This window comes from Pteropus medius, unplaced genomic scaffold, assembly GCF_902729225.1.
Source record: "Pteropus medius unplaced genomic scaffold, Ma_sr-lr_union100, whole genome shotgun sequence".
In the NCBI taxonomy this organism is placed as follows: Eukaryota; Metazoa; Chordata; class Mammalia; order Chiroptera; family Pteropodidae; genus Pteropus; species Pteropus medius.
The window spans coordinates 9,011,032-9,025,895 of NW_024342471.1; the positions used below are offsets into that span (position 1 = coordinate 9,011,032).

At 37.4% G+C, this 14,864-nt stretch overlaps 1 protein-coding gene across 7 annotated transcripts in view; it reads right to left on the reverse strand.

Annotated features, from left to right (window-relative positions):
* The window catches only part of CPNE1 (copine 1), a 33,512-nt gene that overhangs the window by 15,819 nt on the left and 2,829 nt on the right, over nucleotides 1-14,864 (reverse strand). Inside the window, exons 2-3 of one of the 7 annotated variants that reach the window (XM_039864197.1) lie at nucleotides 12,163-12,247; nucleotides 6,594-9,453 (exon numbers count right to left, since the gene is read on the reverse strand). The exons of 4 other annotated variants lie outside the window; for them this stretch is intronic. In XM_039864197.1, the coding sequence (XP_039720131.1) occupies nucleotides 6,594-9,431 (2,838 nt within the window). In that variant the 5' untranslated portion in view covers nucleotides 9,432-9,453; nucleotides 12,163-12,247. The remainder of the gene's footprint in view (nucleotides 1-6,593; nucleotides 9,454-12,162; nucleotides 12,248-14,864) is intronic. 2 more of the 7 variants (XM_039864192.1, XM_039864191.1) reach the window with 2 other exon arrangements.

Below are 14,864 nucleotides of genomic sequence, written 5' to 3' on the forward strand. Positions count from 1 at the left end.
AATTTGACATTTCATAAAAAGCTAAAACTCTATGTCAAATTGATCCAAAACTAGAAAGGAATAAATTTCAGGTAGTCAACTATGCATATAACTGGTTAAACTGATAGGAAAATTCACATAATTCTGAAGTATTTATAGAGAGTTTATAAGAAGTGGCATTTGGAAGCTACTCAATAGATTATTAAAAAGTGAAAGGTCCTATCCCTCTGCTTGGCCAGAACACCCCTAGAACCAACCCTTGCCTGCCTTCCCTACTGACCATTCGGCTGTCATGACACTCAGGCTATGCTGTTTCATGTGATTTTTAAGAGCTTCCAGGACAAGTACCATTTTAGAGAGTGCCACTATGTTCCTTCACACTATTAATCATTTCGTTTTACTAAATTAACATATTGCTTCCCCAAGAACCTTGGTTAGAGATCACACTTTCCGTCAGGTTACACACAAGGTTCCCAGCACACTTGTTTCTGTCTGACCATTTAGAAATTGGTCAAGAACCCTTTATCCAGTTTCCTGTGGAACATTAAGTGTATCTTGTACATGTAAAAGTACAACCATGCGTTTGTGTAATTTAAGACCTCAGTCTTGAAAAACAGGCATCTTATTTTGCTTCCTTTTCTACCAGTGTGTAAATGCTAGGTGAACACTGCTCAACAAATTTAGTTAGCAAGGGTCACAGCTATGGCTAAGCTGCATATCCATGTGAAATTGTCTTAAAACCTTGGAGGCAAGAGATGTTTCCAATTCCAACCTGTCAATTCAATGGTCATAGAAGCAAAGGTAATTGGCAGGATCTACTTCGGCAGAAAGCGGTGCTTTAGTTTTCCCACCACTTTAGCCAGACCCATAGCATTAGAGACCCTAGGCCCACACGAGAGAAGGGAGTTATGTATAAAGGACATGATCCTCTCTGTACTGCATCCCAATGTATGGGGGGAGAGTAGTGGAGGATGGTATTAACTTACTTCCAAGTGGAACAAAAGGAAAATGAGAAAATCAGCAAGAGCACCAGTTGGTATGATTTAAGACACCTTAAGTAGCTGAATTCTATTACCTTTCTTAAGCTTTTTCCCATTCTGCGAGGTCTAACAGGTGACTTGTGATAACAATGTGGTTGTTACAGTTGATATGTAGCACAAATGTGTGACAAATCTTATTCACTAATCAAGAGATGTAAGTGAATTCATGCCCCCCTGACCCCAGTTAGGAAGCTACAGAGAAAGCAGTGAGGGGGGGCTTCAGTCTAAGTAAAACTCATAGTCCTGGTTACCAGCAGACTTACTATAGCAAGTGAAAGGGGAAAACTGGAAGCATCAGAATGGGAAGGAATGAAACACCAATGGGCAGCCTGCTTTAATTCAAGATAGCTCACTCCTGGGATGTTACACTTATTCAACGTCTTTGACTCTGCCCACATTATGTTCTCTTGCTGGTCATGGTCTATTTTTCCTTCTCTCAACACAAAATGGTAAGCCGTCAATTGGTCAGGAAAAATGACTCAAAACTGTTACTAGAGAAGTCCAGATGTCTGGAACAGCTGGGATGCCAACTCCGGTGCTCTGCTGTGCCGTTTCACCACTCCTCTACAACTGGTGTTTGCTTAGTCTCTATGACCTGTCAACATTTTCACTGCGGGGGGCAGGGTGGGGAGGTCCTTGGCCCTCTTGACAAAATTCAGAGAATATGGTTAATGAGACTTTCCCCAGCACTATTTCTTACCCCCAGATTTTTAGAGTGCTGCCCTTCTGTCCCTGGGGCTAGAAAGCTTCATCTGGTGGCTTCTGGCCCCTTCTAAACTCTTTAATAGTAGAGCAGTATGCAGAAAAGCAGTGCCACCTTAGTTGCTTGTTGTTGGTTATGTTGATCCAGAAAAGAAGCCAATTCTAGGATGCTTACGAGTTCTCTGGCACAAAGTATCAAGGAACCAAGAATAAATCCAGGAATGGCACAGTAAAGAATTCTTGCTTATGCTGTTGAGTAGAAGGGTTTTCTCTGAAAAGTCACTAGAGAATTGTGCCACCACCAGCGTACTCTTTCCAGAACATCCTACAATAAATTAATGTGATCTATCAGATTTTTCGCTAAAAAAAATGAAACTGAAATCAAGCAATTTTTTTAATTAAAAAGGATAGCTGTAAGTTTGGATTCTTTATCTCAAAAAAGCTCTACTTTTTGAGAGTAAGGAGAATGATGGTGATGATAAATTGATAAATTATTTCTTGCTGTAAAATGTTGGAAAGAAGACAACAATGAATTATAGGAGTGATCTCTCCTGAGCAAAAAATGACTTATTAGCATACAGTCCACCTCTTTAAGATAGTAAAGGCCATTCTGGATCTCTGTAGGCAGCTGATTTCACTCTGTGATTTTTCAAATGCTTAGTCAAATCTTCATAATTTTAAAACAGAAATTAAATATGTCTAGTCTAATTAATACAAGCTTGGTATTCAAACTCAAATATAGGCTAAAACTCTTTCATGATAAAGACAAAAGTTCTATTTTTCAAGAGCTTTGGTTAAAATAGCCCACTAATTTCTCTGCAACTCCAATCCAGATTTTTTTTAAAGGACTCTGTGGAGTTTATCAAAACTTTCATTTGCTAATTTTTTCAGAAGATGAACAGATGTGGAAGGGACAAACCAGAGCATCAATGTCAGAAAGCAGCAATATTTTTGACTCCTCTCCCCTCTTCTCCACATTAAATACCTCACATACTAATGCACAGACAAGTAAACAAAAAAGAAAGACAAAGCTTTAGAGATACGTGCAATTGACAATGTATTCTGAAGATATCTTTTCCCATTTCTTAATCAGTTTAAAAAGACAATTCACAGACCCCTTTAAGGCTCCTGGGAAAAGGAGCACTGGGTTTCCAGTTCTTTCTGAGTCCACATAATGAAGTGGCTTGCTAGCAAAACACATATAATAAAATGAAAGTCTTAGAGAGTGAATACCAGATTTCACCTAGAATCAAAATTCCTCCCTGCCGTTCCAGGTATCCTCTTCTTTCCACACTTCAGCATTAGTGGACAAGGATAAGCAACGATCGTTACCTCCAAGATCAACAAATCCACCTTTCCAAAGGCAAATATTTTCAGGAGTTTAAAAAAGAAATACCTGATTGTATAGCTCAGTACTCTTGTGCAGTTAAAGCATTAAAAGCATCAGCCTGTTTTATTTTGTGACATGTTTATTGAAAAGTATCCAAGACTTCATCTTTATAAACAAAATCCTCTGCCAAGGCAGTATTTGCTGGCAATTTCTGGCCATATTGGCAACGAATCATTTTACTGTGTTTGGTTTCTAAAGTTTGGACTACTGTAGAACTGCCAGTAAAACAATTTAAAACTGGTGATTTTGCAAAGTGGGAAATAATTTTAAAAGTGATCACTGCCAGAAATTCTTTCCAGAAGATTTGACTAGCAGCAATTTCACATTTTCTTTACTCATTTTTAAATGTCCTTAAAACTGATGAGTGGATTTAATTTTAAATACCTGACCCATAACTCTACACAATGACAGAATCCAATAAAAGGGACTAAGAGTTTGATTAAGGCTTTCATGCATCCTTATTTTTATCCAAGGTATTTGCACCCAAAATGTATGTTTGCTTACTTCCATGCACAACCCTATTATTTTCATCCAGTGGGTTAAGACTGACCTAATTACACTGAATATTACTCTGAAATTCTGAATAGTTTCCTAACGAAATTTTCACTGTGGTTGCTTTGACAACTTAGAGCACAAAGCTAGCAACATTTCACTTAATGGTGTTGCATTAAGCCACTAATAATTGTATATCCAAACTACAGTGTAAACACAGAACATACCTCCAAATTTTGCTTGTGAGCTAAATGTTTCACTAAAGTTCTGAAAAAGTTTACAAACTTGCTTACTTACAAAATACATTTTGTAGATTTCTCTAATCTTAAAAAAAAAAAAAACCCTCAGTAGGGGAAAGAAAAAAATTAATGGAAAAGATTCTCTTCCATTAATGTCAGTCACCAAAACACACAATAAAATTTACACATAAAATTGAAAATATCATGATAGCATTTACAAATGCACACAACTTTGAGCAAAGCTTTACAAATCCTTCATACCATACAAAGCAAATAAGAAAATAATGTAAATTTATTATCACCCAAAACCTAGTTATGAGAAAATTTGTAGGAAAAGAGGTATGAATAGTTTCACAGAACTTATTTTCAAGAATTTTTTTTTAAAACTCAAACTCCAATGCCCAGAGCAAGATGAACAGGATGCTTAACAGTTAGCACTATGTAATGTGTAATAAGTCTCAGATACACAAAAATCAAGTTCCAGAGGGCAAAGCATTTAATTACATTTCACAACAAGAAAAGCACTGTTGTGATTCAACCAAATATGAAACACAGTCCTCTCCAGTTTCTACACAACCACTATTTTCTTAATTTATTTAATTTGATGAACAATGAAATCAAGTTTTCCTGTTCAGCATTTACCTAAGATGTAGAAATAACAAAATTGTTGCAAAGTAGATAAAATATTTAATAAGAATGTACGAACATATAAGCAAAATAAATTGTGAAAAAGGTAAGACTTTCATCTTCAAATAACCCATTTTTCTAAAATAAAAGATCAGCTTTCCAATGGGGAAAATAATCTGCAGTTGAAATAAGACTCCCAAACAGCGCTGAAGTTTTTTGCACTCTGTCCTTGGAATGAGAAATTATTACTTAACAGAAAACTTAAATTGAACAGCATATACAAACATCATATTGCTTTTTTAGTTGAGGAGGCAATTTCTAGTGATCTGTCAAGGCAAATTTGTATTCGTGAATTATCAACAGACCCACAACACAGCCATGTCTTTTTTGAAAGTCTATCCAATCTTTTCCCTAAACAATAAATCCTGTACTTTCAATCCTCTAAATTATAGTGATGAAGACTTTCCAACATAACACAAAAATGAAACTGTTGCCACTCTTAACTCTAAATTACACAACACATGACTCTGTATTTTAGTGTTCCACTGACTTGCAACACCAAAAAGGCACTATTTTTTTTTTAAAACAGGACATACTTATTTTAAAAGGCTGATCCCTTTGTAAGCACATTTGTAGGAAATGTTGGGGATGTTTCAAACCAAGACAGCGGTCCATGTAAAAGACAAAATTTTTTTTTCATAGTATCTCATCATTCTCCCATTCCATATGTTTATAATATGTGACACATCTTTAGAGCATTTTTAACTAAGAAGGAAAGTAGCCATAAGTAGAGCCTTTTGTGGCAGTGAGCAGGACATTGTAAGGCAAATGTTTTCATGACAAGGACACTTACCAACCAGAACCCATGTGGTCCTCCTGCTTTAGTGTCCTGAATGCCAAAGAAAAGAGTATGAAAGGGCAAGGATCTCAATTCTCTCCCCTCTGGCAGTTGCATTTTTACTCTGTATGAAGAATTTTTGTAAACAGGCTCCTGATCATACAACTAGACCAAAAGCCTCCAAGCATTAAATGCACATTAATCTACAAACCAGCTTATGGATTTTTTAAATTCTATAACACTATTGCTAACAAAGCTAACAATTTCAACTTGTTTTAAAAACCTCGATATAATGCTCTTTCATGAATGGACCCTCTTTGTTTACAGGCCAAAATTTCACACAGATTTGGGACAGAAGGAAACTGCCAAAACATTAGTCCATCATGGACAGGACTTCAAATCAAGCAACTTAAACAATGATTATTAAAAGTAGTTTCTGGTTTTCTATGCCATCCAAACAACATGAACAATTTTTAAATGTTCTGAACTAAAAAATTTGGTGGTCAAACCAAAAAGGCTCTGGTAGGTAGAGGACTCCATATTTTATTTTTGTGGCAAAGTCTTATTCCACACAGTAGTAAGTGTGACATCAGAAATTAAAGTTCAAGGTTATAGCACAAACCAAGTGTGGAGTTTTATATTTAAAAAAAAAAAAGTTCTGCTCATTTACAAATGAGTTAATTAGGCAAACAAAGCAGCAACTTCAGAAGCAAAACTGTCTATACAGCAAGAACCCTCAAGAAGCAATAAAGGTACATACAGTGAATCTGTATACAGAGATTTTATTCAATTTTAAAAGAAAATGAGGACTTCAGACAAAGCTTTGACCCTATAACAAAGCAAATCTGTCCAGCTTTAAACCAAATTCCAAGAATAGCCAACTTCTATTTTTCAGCAGCTGGCAAGAGCATCCTTAATGAGCTCTATTTAAACATTTCTATTTTCTTCATCCCATATAGTATAAAACAAAACCAATCTAGGCTCCTTGATAAGCTTTATGTCATCATTTGAGTATTACAAATCATTTCTCTAATGGTATGCCAAAATCATTTTTGTGTTCTCTCCAGACAGCTTTACTGTAACATACAGCAATGTTTATCCTGATAGTGAGTCTTCTTGTAAACAGTCAACCAATACTCTATGTTATGAAAACCAATCTATATGCAATTGAAACAATCCACAGGTTCTAACCTGGAAATACTAGGAAAACGATCTGGATGCATTAATCACAGCACTATGAAGATCTACCCTATATAAAGAATTAATGTGAACAGCTATCCTAATACAAGCTTTACTTTCCTTGAGCCTATAGGTCTGTCATTTAAGTCAATGACAGCAGCCGTGGCTTCATCCCGAGATTCAAAGGCCACCATGGCTTCCCCTGTGGGCATACCTTTTTCATTGTATTTTAAACAAACTGAGCCTGGGATCACTTGATAGCCATAAAAGAAATCTAAAATCTCATCAATAGACACAGTGAAGGGCATGTTCTGCACTTTAATTACTGTTGGTCCTGGTTTTCCAGAACTAGAGCCAAAGCCAGGGGGACCACCAATGTGGATTGGACCAGGCCCAGGCCCAGGCCCTGGCCCAAAGGCTGGTGGCCCACTCAAATGGCCAGGGGCATTTCCAAGACCAGGAGGGCCACTTCCAAAGCCAGGAGGGCCACCTAAGCCACCAGGGCCATTTCCAAAATTCTGAGGTCCCCCTCCAAATCCTGGCCCACCTAAATTATTTGGTCCACCTCCAAAACCTGGAACATCCAGTCCTAGACCAGGCAAACCACTATTTCCAACTGAAGGCATACCAGGCCTAACATCACCAAAGGCCCCTCCTAATCCTGGAGGAGGCAGTGGTGGCCCAAAGGCATTCGGCCCACCAAAATTACCAGGAAAGTTAAATGGAGGCCCATTATTGGCTTCCTTAGTGCCCACAGTCAGGAAGGCATGTTCTTCACCTCCTGCACTAGGCATTCCCGCATTGGGCATTCCTGCATTGGGCATTCTCCTACACTCTGCATTCCAGCATTGGGCAGCATTCCACACTGGGCATTCTCTGCACTGGGCATTCCGCACTGGGCATTCCCAACTGGGCATTCCGGTACCGGGCATTCCGGCACTGGGCATTCCGGCACTAGGCATTCCAGCACTGGGCATTCCAGCACTGGGCATTCCTGGAACTGCAGGATTACCTGGCGCAGGCATCTTTAACCCCTTTTTTCCTTGGGCAGGGGGATTTTTCTCAATCTCTCTCATATCTTCTAGAGTAACTACATGAACAAAAGCTTCTCTCCCATTAAGTTTTTTACGGTGTAAGCGTTCAGACTTACGTGCATCATCTTCATTTTTAAACTGAACCAATGCCTGTCCTAGACCTTGCCCATTGTTATCAACAAGAACATGTACAGCATTTTCATCCACTGGGATTCCTTCTAGGAACTGAAGAACATCCATCTTGGTAATGCTGAATGGAATATTTGTTATGTGGGCACAGACTTTGGTAGAGCTGACATCCCCCTCTGGATTTAAAATCATTTCTCTCTGGTCATAGCTGAAGTTCTGCAGTCTTTTTCTAATCATATCTATCTTTTCTAGCATACCTTTCTTAGTAATTGGATGAACTTGAATAAAGCGATTACCCATGTATTGTTTATGACGACACAGAGCAGCCTTATAGTCAGCCTCATTCCTGAACTCTACGAAGCCTTCACCAGTTGCTTTCCCATTGGGTCCATAAGCAATATAAATACTATCTTCCACAATATCCAACTTTTTAAAAAAATCAATGACATGTTTGTTTTCAGCTTCAAATGGTAGCCCTTTTAAGTAAACACAAAATCCAGCCTCATGTGGTGATCTTGACCTTGACCTTTTCTGCCCACTGGGCGATTTTGACCTGGGAAGTGTTTGAGGAGGGGGATGGGTTTGTCCCGAGGGTCCTATACTTTGCTTAAAAGTGATATGGCCTCCAGCAGCTACCCATTGTCTCTCTGTTGCAGGACTAACTTCCACATAGCGTTGAATCATCAGCATTCTGTTTCGTTTCAAAGCTTCAAATGTATCTTGAGGGGAGAGAAACTTAACCAATCCATTCCCATTATTTCGACCTACATGATCTTTCAACAAATGCACTGCATCAACACGGAGCCCATGGAAAAAATCTCGAACATCATTTTCCATTGCAGAAAAGGGCATTCCATGTACACTGACATACAGATCATCAGGGTTGATGGGAAGTGGTTTCACACTGCTTTGAGAGTTCACCTGGATAGGATTAACAGGATTCAATGGACCCAGAAACACAGGGTTCAGATTATTGTTCAGATTCATAGGTGCTCCAGAGCCATTCATTCCAGCAGGTAGAGGTGCCACCGGTGGTGGGTTCAAGGGTGGCATGCCTGACATGGGTGGCAGCGGGGTCATGGGTGGCACAGAAGGGACTGGTGGTATTGGGGGCACAGGAGGCACGGGAGGCAATGTAGGTACCGGAGGAGGAACTGGTATTGGGGGAATGGACGGCATTGGTGGCAGCGATGGCATCGCTGGGATTGGAGGAATTGGTGGCGGTGGGACTGTGTTCATTGGAGAGGCTGTGCTCGAAATGGTTGAGCTAAACGTTGGGCTCCCAAAGGAAGTCCCCATATTTGGAGGAGCCGTTCCTATGCTGGCTGTGGAAAATGTCTGTATGTTTTTGTTGCTTTCATGAACAGAAGTAACAGCAGTAACTACACTGGGTGAAGGATTATTAAAGTTGGGCACTGTTGTAGGCAAGTTAACCCTGCCACTCATTCCTGAGCTAGGCGTTGGTCCTGATCTACTAGCATTTGCTGGTGGTATATCTAAGTTGGCAGTTTCAAAACGCCTGCGACTCAGTTCAATCATATTCTGCATTTCTGTTTTACTACTCAACAATAGTGTTACTTTTGACCCTTTAATTGTACCACCTGTGCGCATCATACCAAGCCTTGCATCTTCATCAGTGGCAAAAACGATGAAAGCCTCACCCAGTTCACCCCCTACAATATGTACGCCCCCATCAGGAATGGTCAATCCAGAGAAGAAGTGGCGAATGTCCATGGTCCCCGCCACAATTGGGAGACCTTGCAAACGGATGACCACAGCCATGCTGCGCTGAAACCACACACACCTGCAGATGAGAAAAGGCAACGGCCAGGTCAGACTCCTGTTTATCACACGAAGTTTTTAGCTACAAGAACGACCAGATAACCATATTAGGCCCTCAAATAGTTCCTCAAACTATCACAAGCAATGTTGTTTTTTAAATTTGGATAGTCTAAAGACTGAATATCATATGCCATTTACAATGTAAAACCTAGACAATTTCAACTTCCAAAAGGAATTAATTCTGGAAACAATTAGAAGTTCAGCCCCAGGACTCAAAAGTTTCGGGAAAAGTACAACCATAGGACAGTAAAATCACTAATACATCATTCAGACCACCATTCAGTAAGATCTAAGATTAAAAGAAATGTGCAAGTCAAATCAGGAAACAAAGTTTAACAATTTATAGGGGAAAAACATGCAAAAGATACATCAAATATTTAAAACTGACTTAGCATCTTCCTTATAAACCTGACAACTTCATAGAATTTTGTGTCATTTTATATGGCTCAACCTCAAAAATCCAACAGAAACAAAACTAATTACAAATAATACCTAACACCAAAGTAGATCCAAGCCTCAAATGAGAACTGGTTCCATATTTCACCCTAAAACTCTTCAATCTGCCTTATGGACTTATTAAAAAAAAAACAACAAAAAAAACCTATATAAAAATTATTACAAAGTTAATACATACTAAGAATCTAAAAGAAATACTGACTAAATTTGCCAAAATTTTAGTTAACCTATACTCATCACTCCAAAAAGTAGACCCTGGTTAAAGTGCCATTCACCATGGCTGTTTTAATTAAAATTCATGCCTCATAACTCATTCCCTCTATTAAAAAAAAAAAAAATCTTGTTTTTCTCATAGGGAAGGGCTGACAATGAAACAGAGATATTTCTTTTTACTTTTGTTTTAAAAGAGGTAGAATATGAACTTTATTCAGTGACTGTTATAGTCTCTGGTCCAACATAAACTCCTGTAGAATTTCTGGGTACTCACTCATCTCCTTAGATAATGTCCATTTAGATCTAATAAAAGTTTCTCCTAGATTTAAGTAAAATTTCAGTATTTCGGTTCTTACAGATTCTAAGAGTAAATGCAAGGACAGCCTTTTGGAAAGAGATAAAAAAACAAATTCCTGGCACTGGAAAAAAAATAATTTGAATCTTATGTGGTCAACAACATAGGGTGTTTCCCAAGACATCTTAAAAATCAACATTTAAATATAAACCTATTAAACTGGCTCTGTGTCCTTGGTGAAATTATAAATTACTTGAGCTTTGGTTTTATCTTATCAAATAAGAACATTAGAAGAGCAAAGTTTCCTGGTGCAAGCTCTAAGAATTCTATAACTCCATGAAAGCAGTTTTTTAATGTTAATGAATACTAATTCAAAACACAAAATCTGTAATCAGAGCTCAATGTTATGGTTGCTTTACCCAAAAAAGAAATATATTGTTTGACTTTGACAGTTTCTCTCTCTCTCTCTCTCTCTCTTTCACACACACACACACACACACACACACACACACACACACCACTAAAAGCCACCTTCAAATTTAATCCTGAAAGATGAACTAGTAAACAAAATGCTTTGTGTGATCATTATAAAAATACTAGAAATTGGGCAGAGGGAGGGCATTTTTATAGTTTGCAAGAATGAACAAGAAAAATTAATACTGAAAGATAATCCCATCAACAGACTCTTTTCTCCTTATCTACTATTTAGCAGTCTATCAGGAAGTTCATCAAGAAGGTTCTAAATCATCAAATCAAATTCTCATTCCTCACTGGCTCTAGAATATACTGGCTATATACGAAACTGAGATAGCATTCCTCTTCAACTTCAAAAAATGCTTAATCATTTAATCACAATGTGGGGGAAACATCATGGGTAATCTACGTACCCAAACCAACCTGAGAGAGATGTTAGTTTCATTGGGACAATTAAAAGGGGAACGTGATATGGTCCCAAGAACATGAAAATCAAACACAGGGCTAAAGTGACATACACAGTGAGTCTTCAAACCACCTGCTGCTAAGAGAAGGGATTTAGTGAAAGTCTGTGCAAGGTACACATGGAAACATGATACTGAAGATCTGCCCAGATTACCAGGTAGAAAAGGGTTTAGGATTAAACCGAAGTAGAGCACAAGATTTATTCATAAAACCATCTAAACAGGAAAAGATTTTAGGTTCTGAAAAATATGAAGATCTGTTATTCTGCTACTAAGTACCTGTTTGACAGATAAATCATTTCAACCTATCTTGAGACTACCTTAGTTACTTAACAAGAGGGTCAGATTCCAAACAATGAGGTACCACTAAAGCCAAAATTCGTATTTTAAAACATGTGACTCATTATCTCTACCTATATTTCTAAGGAATATTAAAAAACCATACCAATAACAAGCACCTGTATTTGTAATTAGTCTAGAATGCTACTGAGGAAAAGAACAGCTACTTATTGCCTAATAATCGAGAAGTCAGCAGGAGACATGCATCCATGTAAAACTGACCCCCAAAGAAAGCAACAACTGTTCATCTATCATGGTACCCAGTCTATTCCACCCCCATCCCTCAAATAAGCTTGTGAAAAAGCAACAACAAAAAAGAAAAAAAACAGAAACAAAAACCCCCACAATTTAGTTACTACACATATTTTCATGTTACTTAATAGCTATCTCATTTTGTGTAAAAACAAACCCTCTATTCAAAATCTCTTACCTGATAAAACAAGAGATGTATTTTCTTAACAAGAAGTAGAGGCCAAGTCAATCCTGTGGGCAACCAATTAAAACCAACTTTTAGACTGCAATAGAGAATAAACGGAGGCAAAAATCAATGCAGGAAACACAAAACACGCACAGGCCACACTGAACTGTACATTACGAAGGCGAGTCTGAAACCACCAGAGTACTTCATTAGAATGCATATCAAAAAAAAAAAAAGAAGAAGAAAAAGAAAGACATGTACCAAAATCTCACACATGCTTATTACTTGGCATTGCTTTCAAATTTGCCAAGTATAGAGGTATGTCTCAAAACATTACACGTTTACATACATCAAGAATATGTCATAAATAATCCAAGAATGAATCAATTAAAAACTAAAACAGTCATAAAGCTCTCAGCTTCACAGCTGGTAACTGCCTTTATCACTTGATGATTAAAGCAGTCCAGAAAATTCCATAACACAAGTCCAACTATTACCTACTTCCTCAGGTTCTCACATTTTTGATGAAAAAAGCACAAATTCTCACAATAACAGTTCCTGGACAAATTAAATCAATTCAAGGGTACTTATGGAAATTATTACAATTATTCTTTCAATATATTCTCCTTTGTACCAAAATACCATCAAACATCAAAAAAATATATATGGACAGAAAGTTCTGGCTATAAGGGCTAATTTCTAGTTAAAACCACTGAGGTTCAAAATATTAAGGAAAAGTGCTTTTCCTTCTAAATCTGTAACAGTCCCAAGAAACACATATATTTTTTTAAATCCCTAAAAACACCTGGCATATTAAGAATATTTCTCAATGTAAATACGGGGCACTCATCTTTCACTGGAATTTCTCCCAAACTGGTGAAGTTATAATAAACAATTCACAAGCAACATATATGACCAAATGATTAGACGACTATACTCAAAAGGTCATTTTTTAATTCAGAGAAACAGAATTGTCACTGTTAGGTAATAAGATTGCCAATGGAAGACTATTAGAAAGATGTTCATTTTTAACTATCTTTCAAGATCAAGATACGGTGAGCTTAATATCATCACCGAAAAGTAAAACATTTAAAAATTTTACTCCAAACTTTTCTGAAGGACAAGCTAAACAAACATCTTCTAGACAACTACTCAAATTACTCAAGAACAATGAAACTGTTTTGCCACAAAAGCTATGCGAATATCATGAACAACGCTTTCAAAAGCCCACAGCATTGTATTAATCTTTTATGCTGTACAAATTGATCCTAAGGAAGTCTAAAGAGTTTTCAAACTCTTCATTTTAAAGCTACATCTCATAGTTTTAAACAGATCACGAAGATAAACATGAAACAGAAAAAAAGCTTGCTTTACGTAAAGGCTCTGGTCAATGAAGAAGAGCATGGATTTTTGCAATATTTATTTCTAAAAGTACAGGTCTGACTCTATGAGCCAAGAACCAAGGTAATTTTCTAGTTAAGCACTTGTGATGATAAGCAGAAGATCCCCTATTAGAGATTCCAAGTCAAACTATCTGGTGTGGGGCCAGGACATGTGTCCTAAAGGTAAGGTTCCTTAGGCTCTTCCCTTCCAGACCCGAAAAGGACCCTTACATCCATCTGGAGAGGAATAAGTTTCAGGTCAGCCGGTTAAGCCCAAAGGGAATATATACTAGGTCACCTGTCAGAAATTTCTACAGGATTGCCAGAAATGATTGTAACAAGGAAAAATATCTCATTCTACAAGGAAAAACTGAAAGGCCCAGCTGAATTTGGCAAAAGCCTACTTCAAGGTTTATGTGTTCAATTTAAAGTACAGAAATCAAACTAGATATAAATTTGTGAATTTCTATTTCAGCAAAGAGAAGTCCCATCTCACCCCATACCAAAGAAAAAGTACATAGAAAGTTCAGGCTAGAAGCCAGGACTTCACAACTCTTATTGTTACACCTCTTCCTTCAAATAAGCAAGGTAAACAGAAACTGAAAACTCAAGTACTTTTGTTTTCAACACCTCATTTTGTAAAGAGCACAATAATTTAATAAATGTATCACCGTTTTCCAGGAAACCTACTCATTCCTGTGTTCTAAATGTCACCCAGCAAATGAATGCAGGATACCAAAATGAAAAATCCACTCCAATCACCTTCAACTTTGGTGAACTTTAGAAGAAGACTGAAACAATTCTGTGCAACATAACATCTAAAATACATGTTTTACCTTATACATAGAACATAAGGGTAGAAGAGAAAATGGGTCTGATTTGCCATTAAGTCCACCAATACATTCCAGCAAATCTAAAGAAGCTTGCTTTAGTATATTTTTCCACTTTATGTTAGGAATTAGTCCTAACATAGTGGTCTTGGTTCAGCTTTACAAACACCACATACATACATGTATAAATTACAAATATCTGCTACAAAAATTTAGCATATTATTGTGACAAGACAGATTTTCTTATTTACTAGCCATTCCAATCACTTGGAATTTCAGAATAAAATGTCTGACAACAATCCTCTTTTATCAGGAAGCCAAGGCACAAACCAGAACCTGTTTCCATTCTTCATCTGATAATAAACATCCAAAAGTAAATTTTAACTTTCTTCTGTAATGTCTTTAATCAACAAGAACCAGGGTACAGCAGAGCTAAGTTCTTCAGATTCAAAGGAAACAAAAATCACCCCTCAAATGTCTGCCTCAACATATGAACAACAGA